Genomic DNA, 21,617 nt, shown 5'->3' with positions numbered 1-21,617 from the left:
GCACAAAGAGGCTACTGCCCGTTTATAATGAAAATGTGTCTGGACAAATTGTCTGGCTACAAAACCCCAATACATTGTCTCCTTTGGAGTATATCAAAACAAAAACTGATGCTATGCTGTCAAAGATCACTCAGCATGTTTTTGATTACTCTTGTCTTTTGCTTTACAGGGGTATATAGGTTTCCCTGGAATGCTGGGGCAGAAAGTAAGTAAACATGATATAAAGTCTCCTTAGAAATTTGAGTAAACAGCCACATAGACAGTTGGTTCATTGTGTGGTTTCAGCAGCATCTAAGTTCCAGAACCATGGATCTTGGTCACAAGGTGCCAAAAAATGGAGAGTTTCATTTTAATCATGTGACCAGTATTTTGTATCCCTTGAACCAAACCCTGCAGTCTTTTTATTTTAGGTGAAGACTGCAGGTTTTGGCTTAGGTGAGGTTTTTTTTTTTCCATTTCTCTTTTCAGGAATATTTATTTGATCAGAAACTTGCCCCCACTTTAAGTTTCCAAACTCTTGTTTGTGACTTCATAGCCAATCCAATTGCATGGTGTTACTGAACATCTCTATTAAATAGTATTCTGATTTAGAATGACCTGCTTCTAAATAGTAGGGCTTACCCTGACTGGTTTTGGTACCTCCATTAATCAAGAACTAGACAAATAATGATAATTCCGATTTAAAGATTGTTTTATGGGCAGAATCCTTAAAGGAAGGTCTATATGTAACAATCATAGTCACATTTTGTCTAGGAAATTCAGTTAAGAAAATAATGGCTACTTCTGAAGGGGATAGCAGAGGAGAGAGCTGGTCACCTTTCTTACTGGTGATTTTATTAATTACGGGTCTTTGCAGCAAAGCTAGATAGTTTGAAATGTGTCAGAAAGAGGGTTGTTAGCCAAGTTGCCTGGATAACCCCATGTCTGCTAACCTGTTTCTAATTTCCCCAGCTGCTTCTTTTATAGCTGAGGGGCCTTTCTGAGAGATTTTGGGTAAAAAAATAAGTTAAAATTTTAAAGTATTTTTTAAAAGTATTTAGTTATAACCACGAACTGGCAATATATTGTACAACAACGATGGTATTCTCTTAGGACCAAACTGTGCACATAGAGTAACAGTGTACACTGAACGTACTGAATTACCTGCTGTGTTGTATACGACAAATATTACCAATTTAATACATATTTCTATACTTAAGACATGCTTTTTTTCCCTCCCACCCCCAAATCCCCAAGGGAGAAATGGGTCCAAAGGGAGAACCTGGAGTGCCTGGGCACAGAGGACCTATTGGAAGACCAGGAAAACGAGGCAAACAAGTAGGAACCCTATGTTTTCTCTTTACGAGTTTTCTGGGATTTGTGTGGTTGTGATGAGTGACTAGATCCTCTATCTTTTCATGCGCCAGTATTTTGTTACATTGATTCTCTCCACTTTTTGTGCATAGAAATGGAATGATTTTGAATATATATGGGGGGGGAAATGCGTGAGCACGCACATGCATGTGTGTGTGCATACATACAGTGTATAATGTAAGTGTTCTACTTGCGTAGGAGTTCCAGTCATACAGTCAGAATTTGAAGGTCGAAGGTCAGGCTGTATGTTATCTGAAATGTAATTTTTCCTAGATTGATGACAAGATTTTCGTTGAGTGTAACTTCAGACAGGGCTGTGATCTTCAAACAGCATGGCACGGGTGCGGTTCTTACAGCTGATAGACTCCACACTCCTGCCCTCGTTGACATTTCCCTGTCAGAACTGGCAGCTAGGGTATCCCCGTTATGACTCTCGACTCAATTCAGGGACTGGTGCTCTAGTACCACTGAGGTACACTCAGCACAGGACAGGACCCAAAGTGTTGGGAGCAACAGAGGTTTCACAAGACCTTTGTGGCTCCCCAATACTAAGGCTGGCTTGGAGTCAGGGCTTCTCTAATTTCTCCCCAGATGTCAATAGCCCAAGGGATGGTTATGGCAGCAAGGGATACCCAGCGTGTAGGGATACTCTAGCCATGCTGTTGTCATTGGGGGCTATGAGAAGGGATGTCACTTCAAGCTAAGAGAATTCTTAGCCAGACAAGTAAGCTGGCTTTATGGACCTGTTGGGGCACTGGAGAAGCCACAGTGAAGGTCAGCATCTGGTCCTTAGTCTCCACAACTACCTTTCTCACCCACGTGGAGTTGGGGAGCCACTGTACATGATCAGAGCATCCCTAATATCCGCCCTCAGCAGCAGAGTGGGGCAGAGTTCATTGGCCATGGTGTAAACACTGCACGGCTTCCCATTTCCACCCTATGGAAAGGTTTTGGAAGTAACCTATTGGAGAAAGCCTTTATAGTCTGCTTTCCGAGTTTGGTTTGGAATCAGAAACATTCCACTCTCATCATTTACCAACAGTCACCACAACATGGCATCTGAGATGAAAACAAACTGTCCAGTGGTGCAAAATTAGAAATATGTGTAGGAAATAGCAACGTTACTTTCAACCTGGAACTAATATGTCGAGGGGATAATGCGAGTGGTTGCACAATGTAATGACCGGCATGCTACACTCTCAATCCAGCAAACTGCATTTAAATCTCAGCCGGACTTAAATGCACTTTTAGTGGCTCTGTTGTGCATTGGACTTCTAGAGCTGAGAGGGCATTCAAAGATTGTGGGTTTGAATCCCACCAGAATTGCACTTCTAGACCCTTCCTTGTTAGCATAGTGGTGAGTATTCCTGCCTGTCACGTTGGAGGCCAGAGGTTTATTTCCTGATGGGAAACTGTAATTTTTGAGGGCAGAGTAGATGATGATCACAGTGATCCCTTCTGGCCTTCTAATCTATGAATGAATATAAAATACAAATAATTAGTAAGAGGTAGAAAGCTGGGAGGCAGTAATGCTGAAGTAAATGGGGGCTCTGGGTTGTGTATCCAAAGGTGTCACATCAGGGAGCAGGTTATAATCCATCTTCATATGGTTCCGGCAAGACCGCCATGCCTAGAATACTGCGTTCAGCCCTGGGCAATACATGCTAGAAATATATCAACCGATTAGAGGAGTTCAGTGAAGAGCAAGAAAAATGATTAGGGGCTGAAGGAATTGATTTATGAGGGAAGATTAAATATATTCAGCTTGGCTAAACAGTGACCAGACTCATAGAGAAACTGCTTGTGTGCATTGGAAAAGAGACACCTGGCACTCTAATGGACTAGATTAATACATTGTGGACTCACAAGAACCATTGGTTTGTACTTCAAAAACACAGTAATGTTACTGTGTAAACACTAAGTACGCCTCCAGTACCATTTTAAATTCCAGTCCTGCAACTGGATTGACATGGATAGACCCTTGTGCCTAGGCATGGCCCCCTTCAGTTCAAATGGACTTTCCATGGGTGTCTGTCCACACAGATCAGATTGCTGGGGCCTTGGAGGTTACTACACCTCTGTGTAAAGAAAGGAGGCTGTTATAAAACATTCTTACTGTCTCTTCCTCTTTATGGAGTAGATCCTGAGATCGCATTGATTAATCATTCTGGTTACATGTATGGAACCAATCATCATAGTACTGCATACGGAAGATAAATCCATGCACTCTGAAAATGGTGACAGAGGGCACACAGCAACTTTTAAAATAAAACTCATTGAAATCTGGTAAAAGATTAACCAGATGAAATAATATTATAGTAACTTGTTCTTTTTGGAGGGTTCAAAATAATTATATGTATAGAACTCACATCTTCAAATTCTTTGGGATTAGGTGTAAAAGCTGATAATTGTATATAGAAGTTGATGCAAGCTTCTCCAATACAAGATATATACATTTCTCCAAGTAATTAAAAGTATTGCATTAGTTACGAACTCAGAAGAGCTAATATGCATCATCAGTTGCATTTTTAGTGGATGTTTCCTCATATTGCTTCCTTTACAACCTGAACCAATTTTAAACAATAATATTTGCATACAGTTGCAGGAGCTCCAGCAGTTCCTTTGTAGAAGCTTATGTTCAATGGCCAGTTGCAGGTATTTTATTTGCAAGATGGTTACACCCAGCCAGTGGTGGCTCTATGTATTTTGCCGCCCCAAGCACGGCAGTCAGGTGGCTTTTGGCGGCACGCCTGCGGGAGGTCTGTCAGTGCCGCGCCTTCGGCGTACCCGCCGCTGAATTGCCGCCGAAGCCACGGGACCGGCGGACCTCCTGCAGGCATGCCACCGAAGGCAGCCTGACGGTCGCCCTCACGGCAACTGTCAGGCCGCCTTCCGCTGCTTGCCGCCCCAGGCACGTGCTTGGTGCGCTGGTGTCTGGAGCCGCCCCTGCACCCAGCACTGAAAATCTGAATCATTGGTCTGATTTGTTGGTGGTGCAGTGCCAATAGGAATAAGTCCATGTGAGATAATGCCTTACCATGTGGGAAATTTTTAAATACCAGTTTTTGCAAGGTTAATCCTAAAAATAGAATACAAACCAAGTGCAGAATATGCAAAATAGGTCTGTCACATGATACAGAGAGAAGAATTTTGCCCTGTCAGATGTGAATTTTTAAAAGTTGCTATGTACCCTCTGACATCTTTCTTACACTATGTTAATTTGTGCCACCAGAAGGAACGGGCACAGATGTTAACTCTGATGCCTAAATAGAGAGAAGGCACAGTGCTCACAGTTCTGCTTTAATACTTGGAGTTGCAGTAACTTTTGATCTTATCAGTTTTTGAGCTTGGGAGCTTTGTCACATTAAGTAGTATTTTACTCAATAAGTAATCCCATTGATTTATAGGAGTACTTGTGGTGTAAGGTACCATTCAGCATGATTAAGAGTACTTTAATCTGGCCCTAAATTAGGAGTCAAAATCCCATGTTTGGACATTAGCATCCAAGTACTCTCTCAGTGTCTAAATGTCAATTTGAGCACTAACCTTATGTATCCAAGGTTGAAAATTGGGTTTCCCTCTTTGTTGTTGATCAACTACGCTGATATTTTTATTTTCTCTTTTTTTAAAAAAACTTTAAAATATTATTTTAAGGCTTTGCTGGCCTGACTGTTATACGTGTTGCTTGTGTTAAATGGGAAATCTGTATTTAAATGGCTATTTGTTAAACAGAGAAGATAGCTTTCGCCCACACAGAGCTGTTTCCTGTCTCCTGAAACAGCTGACATCCCTGTATAAATGTCTGCATAGCAGCTAAATTAAGAAAGTGTTACTTCCAGTTCCATTCTGAGATCCATCTTGATTATCTCATTGGCTTCTTCAGTTGTGTGCTGAGTCTTCAGGAGCATATCCATTCTGAAAAGATAGGCAGACTGTGGAACTCAGAAGTCACAGCCTTGCTGCTCCCAAACTGACATAAAAAGGGCCATTCCCTCAGTTTTGCAACATGGAAATTGACACTAAGTAGCCAGTCCAGGATTTCAATGTTGACAAGGTAGAATGTCTTATATCAGCCATGAGCGAATAGTGTTACTTGGAAAAAGGCCCTTCTAGAGGGTTGGTTCCCTGCATCTAGGAAAATTAAATTTGGTCTTTGAGAAGAGCTTTCCCAAGTGCTGTAGGGATTCGTGAAAAGAAACCAGGCAAAAGACATTCAAGTGTAAATTATTGTCCTGGTTTGCTCTATCTTCATCGAGCAAGGAGCGTTAGTTGATTGTTCATCCAGTATATTGCACATGGAAATCAAGTACCTCTCAGACAGTCCAGTATATGACAGTTTATTTCCTCTGCCATTTATTCATTTTGAGGGGGAGGGAGGTTTCCTAGGAAGTTTCTTGGTTGCTACTCAATTTTTTATTCTTGTGCTCTGCCAGTTTTGTGTGCCCATTGCATAATGTGAGCAATTACTGACCATCAACATGAATATTCACATGGACACTAAGGTTCATTGGTGAAAAAGCGATTATTTAAACAAAGTGAAATATTGCATTAATTCTGGATGGGCCCTGGCTACAGATACTGCAGATGACATTTAAAGTTATCCATGGGATACAGAGTATTATATAACACAAAATTATTTTAGTATACATGGCTATGTGTACTCTCCGTTACTCTGAAACAAGACGTGCAGTGGCCTGTCGTTATTCTCTGAACGCATGTTACCCTAGAATTACACCACCTCATTGGAATTCATCACCTTTGGGATTAAAGGAAAGTTAATACAGTATATACAGTTTTTACCATGCAAAATGGTGTGTCTTGTTGCATCAAGGTCATACCAGTTATGTAAACCGTGGACTAAGTGGTGCACCATGGAATTCTGGATCAGTTTTAAAAAAGAGAGAGAGAGAAACGTAAACCTCAGGTACTGTACAGATAACAAGATAAATATAACTATCTTAAATAAGTACTATCGTATTAAATTCAAAAACATTTCTAATAGGAGACTGGGTCTCTGAGAAATTTGGATTTGATCTATTTTTCTAACTGGCATTTCTTTTTATTTTTTGACGGAAGTATTAAAATCTGCATGGGTGTTTTTAAAGCTTATGAAAGAGACAGTACTGGCTAGAGACAGGCAAAGAACTGGCAGATGCTGTGCAGTCCTAGGGCAAAATTTTCAAATGGACCTAAGTGAAAGTCAATAGGACACGAGCTCCAAATTAGTTGTATAAATAGGACTTAGGTTCCTAAGTCACTTAGTGGCTTTTGAAAAAAATTAACCCTTGCCCAAAAAGTGACAATAAAAATGGCATCCTGGGGTTCCACATTTATTGTGTCTCATTGATTCCAGGTCAGATTTGCTCCATTTATAGGTGAAAAGATTTTTTTTCTGCCAGCCCTGAAAATTCAGCCTAGGCAACAAAAATCAAGCTTCCCTCCTTGTGCATTATCACCAGTTATAAAAGTGCTGCAGGACAACCCCACTGTCAGCAAATTATAGCCTCCTCAGTCACCTCAGCGCAAGCCCAACCATCGAAGGGTTTGCACAAGTATAGATTGGAATTTGGTAAACAATTCTATAGATGATGCACAAGGAGCAGTAGAATCCAGCTCACTCTGCGTTGCCTCCTGCATAGCTAACAGCAGTAAAAACTAATTTCAGTCACTCACATCAGCAGATATGACTTTGACTACACACAGAGAACAGATCTATTGAGAAAGATGGCGCCACTTTTACATAGTCTGATCTCAGAGCAGAATCACAATAGGACTTTCCTCCTCATTCATGTGTGAGAATAAGGTATGTTTCCTCTTCCAGTGTCCCCAGGCATGGTGGGTATGAAGTGTACGATGGATGTGTTTCCACTGGGGAATCTGCTTTCTTTATGTTAAATGTAGTAGATACTAATTTGCTGTGTCATTAATGAATGTTTTTCATATGCTAGGGACAAAAGGGAGATATTGGACCTGCTGGAATTATGGGTCCACCTGGCAGGCCTGGTCCTTTGGGTCAACCAGGTCCACCAGGACCTTCAGTATCAGGTAAGAGAGGCCACTCTTAGCAGTCATCTTCCCCATCTTCCCTCCCTCACCCCCTCTCCTAGCCTGTATCATGCTGTTAAACAGGTATTGGTACAGAAACGTCCATGACATTTCGGTTGTTCAGTTGCAAGCTGCCTGGGTTGAGGAAGAAACTTCCCCTGTGAGCAGGTTGTTCCATGATTGTCCATTATGCTGGTTCTACTTCCTCTGAAGCATCTGTTCTGGTTTCTAATATTTAAATAAAAACAGATAATCTGGCCCATAAGATTCCCTAAAGACCCTTAAATGTTATTATCAACTATTGCAACTTTGGTATCAGCTTTTCTGTTGTGGCACATGTCTAGTTTTTTTCATCTCCAAAGAGAAACAAAGCTGCCTAGGATTTGTGTGAATTTGTATAATGTGCAGTAATAAGACTCTTCCTCCCTCCCCCAATCTCTGCCATACACCCAAAAGACAGAGAGCACAAAGGCATTTGCAGCACGCATAGAGAGAAAGTTCTTATCCTAAAACCCCATCATGTGGTAATGGGCTTGAGGAAGAGGGAAAGCTATGGCAGCCTTGGAGGATTAATGAGTCCTCATAGTAGATCCTGGGAGACAGGAGCCTTCCTCCTCAAAATGTTCCAGCTTACAAAGCAAGATTGATCCTTCTAATCACATGGTGCAGGCTCACTCTGCACTGCTCTGCAAAAGAGAAGCATATCAGATATAATTGATGCCATAATAACAGCTGAGAGGAGGTGGGGGGGGATGGGAGAGATGAAAAGGAGTCTCTCTCTCCTTCTCATGTGTGCTGCAAATGCCCCTGCAGTCTCTGCATTTTGTGTATATTGCGGAGATAAAGGCAGAGGTTGGGGGAGGGAGGAAGAACCTTATTATTGAAAAATATACAAATTCAAGCATATGAATTCACTCAAACCCTAGGCAGATTTCTTTCTCTTTGGAGAAGACAAACGCTAGACATGTGGGACAACACAGAATCTGATACTGAGGCGGCAATAGTTGATTTTAACTGTCAGTTTTTTTTCCCTAATGATTTTATAATGAAGGATAAAAAAGGGTGTTCATTTTTAATTTTTTTTTACAAAAACAAAATGGCTGGAAACCAAGAGTGTTCCAGATGAGCACCAGCTGGTTGTGCTGCTGCTCATCTGCTCAGTTTTCTCTTTCCCTTTGCCGCCTCTTGGCTTATTCAGTGGGCGAGAGTTACCTTCTCTGCAGTGGCTTGGAAACAGTACACTTATGGCGCTGGCGGCTGTTTGGGAATGGATCTTCGTACAGCTGATGTCCCCCAATAAGAAACACCTAAGCATAGACTAAATCAGCTGGAAAATTTCAAAGTGATGTTTTCTCCATACTGCTGGGAGGGCAACCAAGATTTTAAAGGTCCCACTCCACCCATAGAAAGCTGCGCATATCAGATTTGCTAATTCCAAACCTTTTTGGTCCAATAATTTGAGTTATTATCCTAAAACCCCACCCTGTGATGATGTCCCTCCCCATATGGTTAATAGACGTACTCTTAAGATCTGCTCCCACATAGCAATGAGTTCCCTGAACTCTCAGTGAAGTCTATGGGAGATAACTCAGCACCTCACAGCACCCAGACCTTAGACAGATGTGAATTCAACTTACTGGTATTCTGTATGGTTTCAGAGTAGCAGCCGTGTTAGTCTGTATCTGCAAAAAGAAGAACAGGAGTACTTGTGGCACCTTAGAGACTAACAAATTTATTAGAGCATAAGCTTTCGTGGACTACAGCCCACTTCTTCGGATGCATATAGGTATTATGTAGTCCACATTCAGCTGTTCCCCTCTGAGGCTGGGTTTGTGTTCTGTACAGTAATGACATAACATGGCAGCCTGGTATTTTGCTTCCTAGGACAATTAACAATAGGACCAAAAGGGGAAAGAGGGCTTCCAGGACCTCCAGGGAGATGTCTCTGCAAACCCCCACAAAATGTGAATATCCCACCTTATGAGGAATCCATGATTGGACACAGCTATCCAAAAGTCCCTGCGGTAAGGCAGCTTGTTAGGAGGTTAAGTAAATGATTTTTAAGCGCTTTGATTTTAAAGGCACTGTGTTGGCCAAACTTCTGGATCAAAGGGAGAACTTGTCTAAATGTCATAAGTGTGCTTCAGAGTTTTATTTCTAGTATATAAACCTTGAGAGTCAGTCTAGGTGAAGGACCTATATCCTATAACAAGCTCCAAGACTTGGTGTGTTTGGATACTATTGACTGTCTTGAAATAACACAGTCTTGGACATGTGGTTTAGCCCATTTCTAGGATTCCCTATTTTGGGATTGCAGACATTTGCTCTTACCTGAGTATATTTTAATGGGTACTGGATAAAGAAGGCAATCTTGGAAGCCATATCCTAATAAAACTGGGTTGTCATTGGTTGCATCCCACCGCCTGCTGAGCAATGCTCCCTCCTTGGCAATTCTGCTGGCTTACTCCATTTGTCCTTACTCACTTGAGTGTTAAGAATTTGGATTTAAGTTTGCACTTATATGTCTCCTCTTCAAAGCCATCTTTGTGCACCCTTGAAGTCCCCTTATATCACCTAAATAAAATTGGCATGCTGAGACAGATGCACCCATAAAAGACCAGGAGAGAGATCTCCTGGCCTGGCTTGCTAGGTTTCATTATGAGCAGGATTCCAACCAGAGCTGGATAATTCAGTGACACCTACTCACATTTACAATTCATCATTCCTTTCACAGCATGTCACAACCCAATATCCCCAAAGCCGTCTCCATTCTGGGAGCTCTTTGCCCTGGTCTACACTACGAGTTTAGGTCGAATTTAGCAGCGTTAGATTGATTTAACCCTGCACCCATCCACACGACGAAGCCATTTTTGTCGACCTAAAGGGCTCTTATAATCGATTTCTGTACTCCTCCCAGACGAGGGGATTAGCGCTGAAATCCACCCTGCTGGGTCGAATTTGGGGTAGTGTGGACGCAATTTGACGGTATTGGCCTCTGGGAGCTATCCCACAGTGCTCCATTGTGACCACTCTGGACAGCACTCTCAACTCAGATGCACTGGCCAGGTAGACAGGAAAAGCCCCGCGAACTTTTGAATTTCATTTCCTGTTTGTCCACCATGGCGAGCTGATCAGCACAGGTGACCATGCAGAGCTCATCGGCACAGGTGACCACAGAGTCCCAGAATCGCAAAAGAGCTCCAGCATGGACCAAACGGGAGTTACTGGATTTGATCGCTGTATGGGGAGACGAATCCGTGTTATCAGAACTCCATTCTAAAAGACAAAATGATTAAGCACAGTCGGACACCAGGGCGATTAGAAGAGCGCAGCAGGGTGTGCCGTGCATCAGAGAAGCTTTGAAAACCAGTTTCATGACTGGCCAGGCTACGGTGTGAAAGTTCTGTTTGTTTCTCCTTGATGAAAACCCGCTCCCTTGGTTAACTCTACTTCCCTGTAAGCCAACCACCCTCCCCTCCTCCCTTTGATCTCCAGTTGCAGAGGCAATAAAGTCATTGTTTCAAATTCATGAATTCTTTATTAATTCATCACACAAATGAGGGAATAACTGCTGAGGTAGTCTGGGAGGGGTGGGGGAGGAGGGAAGCACAGGGGTGGGGTAGTGGTGGGGGCACCCCCTAGAATGGCATGCAGCTCATCATAGAAGTGGGATGTCTGGGGATCTGACCCGGAGCGGCTGTTTGCCTCTCTGGTTCTTTGGTAGGCTTGCCTGATATTCCAGACAGGACTGAATTTCCATTAGACGAAACTTAAAGAAGGGAATGACCTGGAGTCACTCCCATTTATGTCCAGGAGCCCCCAACCGACTTCACCGAGGCCGGCCAAGAGCACCCATGTCTGCCCAGGCACCCCCGACTGACCTCACCGAGGCCGGCCAGGAGCACCCATGTCTGCCCAGGCACCCCCGACTGACCTCACTGAGGCCGGCCAGGAGCACCCATGTCTGCCCAGGAGCCCCCGACCGACCTCACTGAGGCCGGTCAGGAGGAACCGGGAGACAGCAGCAGACAGTACAATACGGCTGCTAACCATCTTTGCTAACTTGCAAGGGCAAGAAGCTGCTGCTGTGTAGCACTGCAGTACCGTGTCTGCCAGCAGCACCCAGGAGACATACGGTGACAGTGAGCTGAGCGGGCTCCATGCTTGCCGTGGTATGTCGTCTGCATGGGCATCCCAGGAAAAAAGGCGAGAAACGATTTTTTGCCGTTGCTTTCATGGGGGGGGGGCTGATGACATGTACCCAGAACCACCCGCAGCAATGTTTTTGCCCCCATCAGGCATTGGGAGCTGAACCCGGAATTCCAGTGGGCGGCGGAGACTGTGGGATAGCCACCCACAGTGCAACGCTCCGAAAGGCTACGCTAGCCTCGGTACTGTGGACGCACTCCGCTGACTTAATGGTCTTAATGGTCTTAAGTGGGGACACACACAATCTACTGTATCAAATCGATTTCTAAAAAATCAACTTATATTAAATCGACCTAATTTCGTAGTGTGGACATACCCTTTGTTGGCTTTGTATAAAGTGTCAGCTCAGGTTTGCATGTCATTAACCACGGTTTAGTCTTCGTCTCTGTAACTGTGGCTCCTGGGTTCAAATCCGTAGCTGCTGAGAAGACAAAACTGCCGTTTGATTTCAACTGAAGTTAGAGCTACCATGTTGGGCCTTCCTCTTTAAACTACGAATGCTTGACAGTTGCAGACTCAACTCTTGGTGGGGGAGGGAGACTCTAGTCTTCACTGTCGTCCTTCATTTGATGGAAGGCATTTTTATTCAATGCTGCTTTTAATGATGCTGAGTTTTGTTAGGGGCCCTGGGTTATTGTCATGCGATGTAAAAATAAATTACCCTTGATTTTTTAAAAAGAACTCGTTCTGTTTATCTTAGTGGAAATCAGGCTCAGACATTATGTTACTAAATCCATTTTCTTCAGATGCGTTCCATTTACTTTTTCTTAATTTAAAAATGTTTTGAATCCTGCTAAAATTAATTTGATTAAACTGCTAAAGGAAGAGATTACAGCTTAATGCCTCTTGCTGCCAAATTTCAATGATTGAGACATAAAAGAATTTGGGAAGGGAGCAGCACATTCTATTTCTCCTAGTTTTGAACTAATTTTTCTATTCAATTAAAAAATTTGCTTTGGATAGAAACAGCCACATATAGAGAAGTACAGATTTCCATGCAGTGAAGTCTGAACAAAGTAATAAAAGCTAAGTAGGGGCTCTAGCAATGCAATTAATTGTTTATTTTGCAATGAATGTGCATGAAGAAATGTTGGCACACTCAATGTATCCCCCAAAACCCTTTTGTATGCATGTGTTTTGTAATTGCTCCTGCAAATACCCATTTGTGTACATGAGCTTCTGCACAGGCAATGACTTGCACAAGTATTGTTGTGGGACTAGCTGTGCTGAGTTCAAAAAATTTGGTCCTAGGAAATTGAGGCACTAGCTCTTTAAAACTCAACTCTCTTAACTATTATAGTTGTCCTTTGGTGACCTGGAAGTGCACGGGTTTACATTTCAGCATAGTATTATGAATACAGTGCTGCTTTTGGAATCAATCTATTAAATAATTGTTCTGTTTGATTATCAACATATGTAGAGCTGTTTGTCAACTCTGCAAACTAGACCCCATGACTGAAACGCTGTTTGAAAGGATTCTCAGTGATTTCATTTTCTGTGTCCCAGATTTTTGTGGTGAACAATCAGGAGGAGTTGGACCGGCTGAACACTGAAAATGCTTTAGCCTTTCGAAGAGATCAGAGATCTCTGTATTTCAAGGATACCATTGGATGGCTTCCAATCCAGGTAAAAACATGATGATTGTCTCAGAAGGCATCTGATTTCATGAAGATTTATGTTCCATTTTAAAAACAAGATTTGTGCTTTTGAACTTTGGATTTCATAAAGAAAAATTAAAACCAAAGGAAATGCTCATTTTCTCCAGTGTTTTAGCACCTAATTATTTTCTGTGGAAATTTCTCCTAAAAAGTGGAGCACTGCCAGAACTGAATAAAATTCTGGAATTCTTGTTTACAGGAGTCTTAGCTATTGGCGGTATTAATTTGTTAATGGTTTCAGGTTTTGGAAACCTCCCTGTGAACCTCGCCCAACTGGTGAACAAACTGGGGCTGTGTTTTGGTGTATTGGAGTGGCAGAGAGGCTTTGGTATTTGACCCATAAGGCAAAACTGAACAGGTTTGCCAGAGTGTTTGGACCCTGTACAAAACCATAACTCATGAGAAGTTGTGAAAAAAACAAGTTTTGTACAAACGCCTGCAAACCAAAACCACTGAGTTGCACACAGCTGTGAGGGTTTGATCCAAAGCTCACTGAAGTTGACTTCTGTGGGCTTTGAATCAGGCCCTGTGTGAGACCCTTTTAGTACACACCCTGAAATAACATGATCTGAATACTTGGTTACAATGTAAAGCAGTTCCCAGAGGTTCCGCTGTACTGACACTTCCTGAAAAATGTCTCTCTGGAGGTGGGCTCAAACCAAACTTTCAGACATTCACTAAACCCTGAAGAAGTTTTGATCCAGATCCCAGGTTCCCAACTGGCTCAATAGTAGGCCAAACCAAATCCTGGAAAGCCCCAAACTTTGGCAAAGATCCCATTTGAATCCAAACTATGTGGCTTGTACCCATCTCTGTCACCCACTTCACCTTTTTAATGATAACAAGACTTATAGTTCAGTTCTGGTAATTGTTATGTGTTTATTTGGATAGCTTACCCCTTTCTATCCTGTGGATTACCCTGTAGAGGATGGCAGCACCTGTGGAGATGGCATCATCCAGGATGGGGAAGAATGTGATGATGGCAATACTATTGTGACAGATGACTGTATAAGTAAGTCACATCTATGCAGTGTTATTTCTTTCTTTAAACAAACCATAATGTCGATCACATGTGCAGTCCATGATGTCTTATGTGGGACCTTTAGGCGACTGTTTGCAAACTGAACACCGATGTCGAAAAGGAAGATATGACAGCTGCATTTTGAGTAGATCGGGCATGCAAGTTGCTATAAACTCTAGGCAAAATAATAACTTGTATGCAGCCTTTTATCTCAAAGGATCCCAAATATGCTTTTCACACTTCACAAACAGGAATCACCTCTGAGTTAGAACATGACAGACGTCTTTTAAAGGGCCTGATCCTGCAATTGATTTATATACAGAACTTCTATGGAAATCATTGGGATTTTGAGTGCAAAACAGGTTAGTGCATCATACAAACATTTAGGACAGGAAGTGGAGATGATTGCTCTAACCAGTTAAGGCTACAGGTGAGGATTTTAGGTAAGCAAGATCTAATTACCCAGCTGGGAATTTGTCCAGGATATTGGGACACAAATGTTCCTATTTCTGCTAGAAGGGATTAATAATGGGTCAGATACTGGTCCCATTGAGATTAATTGCAGTTTTGCCATTGACTTCAGTGGAATCAGATTTTGGCTCAATATGTGCACTTCTAGGTCTACCCAAGACTGGTTCATGCCAAGTAAACTTAGCTTTCATTTCGCTGGTCACTGAAAGCAGAGGCCGAATGATAATATACAAACATGGAGAACAACTTTAGAGCTACCTCTGCCCTTCATCACTGCCCCAGACATAGCAACTCTTCACTACTTTCTAGTCACTTTTAGCAGAAGAACGTAGGAGAGATGAGCCTTTTTCACAATGCAGAATGAGTGTTTGTTGACTCTGAAAAATGCAAGCTTCTTTTGTCCCTTGTACATCCACCTCCTTTCTTTGTGAGCACACTCTGTCCCAGAAAACCCATGACATGACTATAGCGTGCTATAAACTGAGTGTAGTTTCCAGTGAATAAAGCCCTATTCAGTTATGACACTGATGTGTCTAAAAAGCTGAAAACTAAGCACCCATGAAAACTAAACAAACATTCATTACTTTCTTCTTGTGGAGCTATGTACTTCTGCCAGTGATTCTTCTTTGGCAGAATCAAAAGAAAACAGCTAACTTTTGGATTGATTTAATTGTATAACAGATTAATTGTTCTTTATATAGAAGCAACAATTTCTGACAAATAGACTGCTGGTGCAATAAATGAGTTATTTCCAGGAGAGACCACCCTGCCTTCTAACAAATAAACAATTAGTAAATTACCAAATTTTCATAATTATCCTCAACTCCCCCCCACCCCTTCTGCATGCTTGTTTAATCAATGTAGTTCGCTTAACAATGATTAAATTCCCTTTAACTTTTGCCTCACAGCTAAATGAACATAGTCTCAACTTTTAAAGTTATGCTTAGAAAAATCACAGACTTTAAAATCAAATGCCAGTTATTGACCAGCCAAAAATGATTACAGTGATACAGACAGCAATTGCCATAAAAAGTCAAGGTTGGTTCACAGTTACCAATCCAAGGTCTCTCTGAATACCACAGTATGGACCTAGTCAAGGCCTACTCCCACTTAAATCAATGGGAGTTTTGCTACTGACTTGGATAGCTGATTTCCTGCAGTTTGGAATAGGAAATAATTCCACTCTCCCATCTTGGGGTAACCTTGCATGCATATTGACATTGCATTGGCAGTCACTGTACACAGATACATGGGATTATTTTTTGTTGGTGTTATGGAGAAACAATAGGTCTACATAACACATCCTTGTGTAGGGGAACCTACTTTCAGTAGATATACTTGGATATTATGAGATGGCAAGGAGAGAGCCGGTTTGGGATTTTCAAAAACACCTATATGATTTAGGAGCACTAGTCCCACAGTTTTCAATGGGATTTGTGCTCCCAAGTCACTTAGGTGCTTTTGAAAATCCAACTCCCAAAATTTATCCTAAGCATATTTTATGCTTCCTGTACCTTCCTTTGGTTAATTCCTAAAGCCCTGTCTAACCTAAACCGATCCCTTTCCCTAATCACTTAAATTTGAGTCAAAGAACATTCTTTATAACGAAGAGCAACCAGCCCTTTCTGAGTGGGCAGTCTTTCTATGATGCCAGTTAGATTCCCTGTTTCATGTTGTGCCCTTAATAATATGGTCCTGCTTGTCTTTCCTGCATCCTTGACTTGGTTGTCTCAGTTGTGAAGGTGCCCTTTTCTTGCATGTTCATTAGGATGCCACCATGCTTACTGTGGAGATGGCTACCGACATGAGGGAGTAGAAGATTGTGATGGAAAAGATTTTGGATATTTGACATGTAAAACATATCTCCCTGGGTATGGACAAACCTATCTTCATTTTATTTTTTGATTGAGCACTAAAAACAAAAGAATATTGCAAGAATGTATTTCACTAAAGCATGTGTGGTTATTAAAGCATGAATTGGAAATTATATTCATATATAGTCTAACTGTATTGTATTGAGTTTTAGGCTCAATTCAACTCTCAGCTACATGCATGTGATTCCTATTGTGGTTAATGAGAGTTGGACACACATGTTGCATATATGGGCATAATTGCCCTTAATCTGTTAATATGTGTTGGAAAATCTCAGCTTTCCTGGTTTTCTGATGTTATCATTAGACTAGTTTTCATAACATTTTCAAGAGTAGGCAAGTCCAGAATTTCTACTGTAAAAATAAGGTCACTGTTATTTACATGGTAAGAAAGGAAAAAAAGGCACAAAGCTAATTTCATCCTATGCATGTCACCTTTACTGGGAAAGAGCCCAGCTTGTGGGTCTACCATCTGGGATTCCTTTGATTCTGAACCAGTCAGTCATATATTAGTGCAGGCATTTTCAAAGACCAGAACTATCTGCAAAAAATATTAAACAACAAATGCAAAGCTGTAATTCTGCTTGGCAGCATACTTCATTGCAACATCTGCTTATTGTTGATTTGCCTGGTCTGCATTTGTGTAAGTGGCTTCCTCTGGTCAGCATTTTACCTCCAATAGTCATACCTCTATCTCACTGTCAGGTATCATTACTATCTAGCAGGAAACATTTAATTTGTAAATGAAATTATGCGCAGAGTCCTCATAGTTTGTGAAACTATAATGTGCTAATTGACAGGGATAAGAAACCACAGGACATTTCTGCAAACTGCCTGTTGTGTTAATCCTCATAGTGCAATTGCTGGAACAGTCAAAGAATAAGAGGTTGCACAGCTTGATAAGATCGATTGCTTAGGCCAAGGTTTACAAAAGTGACTAGTTATTGGGGTGCCTGAATTTTAGATGACAACTTGAGATGTCTTCAAGGGGTCTGGCTTTCAGAATGTGTTGGGCAACTCCTTTCTGAAAAATCAGTCCCGCTTTCATTGTCTTAAGCTGGGGTACCGTAAAAATGGAGACACTGAAAACCACTAGTGACTTATGAGAAACCTCAGCTTCAATGTATACCTAGACTGTGAAAGATCATTTAAATCGTCTTTTTTTAAAACCCTCATCAAAATTGCATTTGCATAAAAATCTCAGGGTCAGAGCTTTAGCTTGCATAAATCATCACATCTCAATTGAAATCAATGAATCTAAGACAATTTCTCCTGCCTCCTACACACGCACACATGATACCATAATAATACTTGGCACCTATATAGTGTTTTCCACCAGGTATTTCAAAGTGCTTCACCATGATGTGTATGTATCGTTATCCTTATTTTACAGAAATGGACAATTGAGGGTTGGAATTTAAGGGCGCAAGCTAATGTCTATTGAAATCAATAGAAAGACATTCATTGCCTCATTGGGTTTTGGATTAGGCCCTATGTGATTTACCTACGATTATACAATGAATTTGTGGAGGAAGTAGGATTAGAAAAATTCCCATTGACTTCAATAGGGCCTGAATTTTACCCCAGTGTATATTGGACTCTGCTGGATCAACTTCACTGGCAGTGGTGAATGATGTAGAGTATAGCTGGAAATTGTACCCCTGTTTTGCTGTCAGATGTATTGGTGGTTGGTGTTTCTTGTCATTATATTTATGTGAATGGACTTGATTCTTCCAGAAAGTTACTGTCAGAGCCCATGTACAATGTGTTGGCAATTTGGATATTAAAGGGTTCTAGCAAATTAGGCACAGTCAATCCATATCCAATATTTGTAAATTTATAAAGGAAAAGAAAATGCATTAATGGTCAAATATTTCATACATTGCAACTGATGCACATTCTCTTTTGTCTTAGGTCTTATGGAAAATTACGGTGTACTTCTCATTGTTATATTGACTCTACACAGTGTCGGTATTTCACATGAAGGAAAAATGGAAGTAGCATTTTTTTCAAATCCAAAACACAAAAAACAAAAGTGGGTAGCATCCCACATGTAACAGAAACACCAGGTGCTACACTATCATCAATCTGAGATGGACTGGGAAATCTACAAAACCTCTGTGTGGGGGGAAAAAACAATATCATGCTGCTGATGGCTCTTTGAGATGTGTTTTTTTTTTTAATAAGTCTGACTGGAAGAAAATAGGACCACTGCATCCTGTCTTAACAGAAAAATGTCAAACAGCATTTGCCAATAAGACTTGTGTTTCACATGGCTGCCTATGGGAACTGCTCTTTGTCAGAACCGCCAGACCCACTGGAAAACTGAATTTCACTAAACAGGAATATTGTGTAACAAGACAACAGTACCTCAACTTAGCACTGTTAGACCTAAATACAAACTCTTCAGGGTTTTTGTTTTTAGACTTTCTCAACATAAACACAAGGCATATCCTGGATGCGGTGTTTATAGAGACTATATACTCTTTTACTACAATGTGAACTTTATATGCGTTGTAGCCGCATGAATTATAGTTTCAGTGACTACAAATTAACCAAAACCCTTACAGGTGGATTCAGTCCAGTAAGTGTTTTTAAGGACAGCAAATCAGGGAAAGGAACTGATTGACTTTACTGACCGTTTATACAATAGATAAGAAGTTGAGATACGTAGAGATGTGTGTTTGTATGTGTGCGTGTATGTATGCATATGCAAGTGATTCATACAGGGCCCACAGTTGTTGAACACAAAGGCCAAACTGGATGGACAGACTGTGGAATGGCCAGGGAATATGGTCTCCTAGAAGGAGATCAGACTATAAAAGAAGGCAAAAATTTAACACAATTCATTTTCTTATCCTTTGTCAAGCTGGCTGTATTCTGTGTTATTACTGATCCCACATAGACTAGGATGGTTTAGATTTAGAGCTTCCCAAGATAGCATAAAAATTATTGTGAAAATTAAAATGTGGCCCTTTAGTTGTTCACTTTCACTTTGGTTTCTACACCAGAGGTCATTACTTTCCCCGTTCTTTTCCTCATCCACCTGATCTTAATCAGTTGTTTGGTCAAGTTCTACACTCCAGATTTCCTGTCCTATCCATTGCTGTCTGTTTCTACTCTTGTCTAGCGTTCAGTACTATTGAGTATATATCCTTATTTTCATATCTCTATAGGACTAATCTCATAATAGTGTGTTAATGGATTCTCCTTCAGTCTATATGCTGTATAGATTATATATATAGATATATATATATATTGTTTTTATTTTTCAGAAAAGTTGGTATGTGAACTCAAATAGCATTCAGGGTAATTTATGTATTTGTTTATTAGTAGATGTTTAAAGAGCAAATTTTATGTGGGAAGAATATTGAATATGCTACATGCAAATGTAACAAGTTTGCAATCAAAGGAATTTACGGTTATAAGCCTCACACTCAGTTCTCATTTTCATATGGGCCACTTGTTTCTGCTTTGTCATAAATCCTGTATGTGAATGTTTGAAATGCATGAGTTACATGTACCAGTGATAGCACTGCAACAATTCTCATATATACAGTTACTTCTGTAAAGGTTAAATAAAGGTGGATATTATGTTACAATGATAATACATTAAAACAACCAACAAATATATACATCTTTTACCACACGTGTAGAAGACTTGGCTTTAATTCTGCATGCCCATAGTAATATTGGAATTCACTGGCATAAAAATAAAGGCAGTTAATTCACTCTCTGTGGCTCTCTCTTTCCTGTATTATTTATGCTGTTATGAGGCAAGGCCAATATTGTTTGTAGTCCAGCTCATTGATCTTATGATCAGTCTTTCTTTTCTTTCCTGCTTTCAATTTTTTTAAGCAAGAGTGTTAATAAATTATCATAGTTAGAGTTGTGTGGTTTGTGTACTTATCCTTAACATCTTATATCCTGTGGAAGAACATCTATTTAACCTTCATATAAGCAAGCTTTGTGTTGGTACAAGCTGATGGTGTAAGCTACAACAGTGCCATAGTAATGCTGGCCATATGTTCTTATGGGGAGGCACGCTGCAGAAAGAGTGCAGCACTAGACATTATCCCCAATGCAGGACTGGGGGGTCTGATAGGACCTACTCCTTTATAGAATTTCACAGTTGAAACATCTGTAGCAGCCTTTGGTCCATATTAACTATCTTCTGCTTAAAGCGACATCTTCTAAACATCTACAATGGCAGGCCCATCCTTTATCTGAGTTTGTGCCCTTTTATTTTTGGCTCTATTGTGCCTTTTGAACAGTTGTGTGACATCCACCTTCTCTCTATTCCTCAGAGAACACCCTTTATACCTCAGTCATGTTCTTTTCCCTTGCACACTCACCTCGCTTTCTCCCATGAATTCATCTCTATTTCATCTAACTGCTCCATGCAGCTGCAACCTCTGAGATACTCTATAAATCCCAATGGCCCTTCTCCTTTAGGTTTTTTGGGTATTATATATTGCAGAAAAACTATGTTAAAAGAATGTTATGGTTGCAGTCAAGCACTCAAAAGTTAGGAAACACCAGAATTAAGGTTGCCCATGATGTGATCAGGTAGTATGTGATTGTGTAATTAAAGACTGTATCATAATGCATACACACAAGAGGGCCAAATTAAGGTTGCACAGTCAGCCTTAATTCTGGCATTTTCTAATTTTTAAGTGCTTGACTTCATAAACTTAATGTTATTTTAATGTAGTTTTTTTTTTAAATATAATTTCCTAATTAAAAAAACCCACTTTTTCATGCAGAACAATGCTGACCCCCAACTCAGCAGGGTCTGGATTTTAGCTCCACAGCACAGACCTCTACCACTTTAGTAACTGGTCACAATAGCAGGCTGTTATATATGGACTAGCTACTAAAAGGGGATGAGACGCATTTTGCCAATGGGTTTTGCAGATAGTTGCTGACAGCAGAGAACTGCATAGAGCAGGGGTGGCCAACCTGTGGCTCCGGAGTCACATGCGGCTC

General features: G+C 40.9%; 1 protein-coding gene across 2 annotated transcripts in view; it reads left to right on the top strand.

Annotated features, from left to right (window-relative positions):
* Window positions 1-20,364, top strand: part of COLQ (collagen like tail subunit of asymmetric acetylcholinesterase) — a 66,222-nt gene extending 45,858 nt beyond the window's left edge. Inside the window, exons 10-17 of one of the 2 annotated variants that reach the window (XM_034760719.1) lie at window positions 170-205; window positions 1,237-1,317; window positions 7,302-7,398; window positions 9,283-9,422; window positions 13,114-13,233; window positions 14,157-14,277; window positions 16,526-16,628; window positions 18,543-20,364. In XM_034760719.1, coding sequence (XP_034616610.1) covers window positions 170-205; window positions 1,237-1,317; window positions 7,302-7,398; window positions 9,283-9,422; window positions 13,114-13,233; window positions 14,157-14,277; window positions 16,526-16,628; window positions 18,543-18,612 — 768 coding nt within the window. In that variant the 3' untranslated portion in view covers window positions 18,613-20,364. Of the gene's footprint in view, window positions 1-169; window positions 206-1,236; window positions 1,318-7,301; window positions 7,399-9,282; window positions 9,423-13,113; window positions 13,234-14,156; window positions 14,278-16,525; window positions 16,629-18,542 lie in introns of those variants that run through there. The other variant, XM_034760720.1, reaches the window with a different exon arrangement.
* Window positions 20,365-21,617: the final 1,253 nt, after the last annotated feature.

This window comes from Trachemys scripta, chromosome 2 (assembly GCF_013100865.1).
Source record: "Trachemys scripta elegans isolate TJP31775 chromosome 2, CAS_Tse_1.0, whole genome shotgun sequence".
Lineage (NCBI taxonomy): Eukaryota > Metazoa > Chordata > Testudines > Emydidae > Trachemys > Trachemys scripta.
This window is presented reverse-complemented; position numbering and strand designations above follow the sequence as displayed.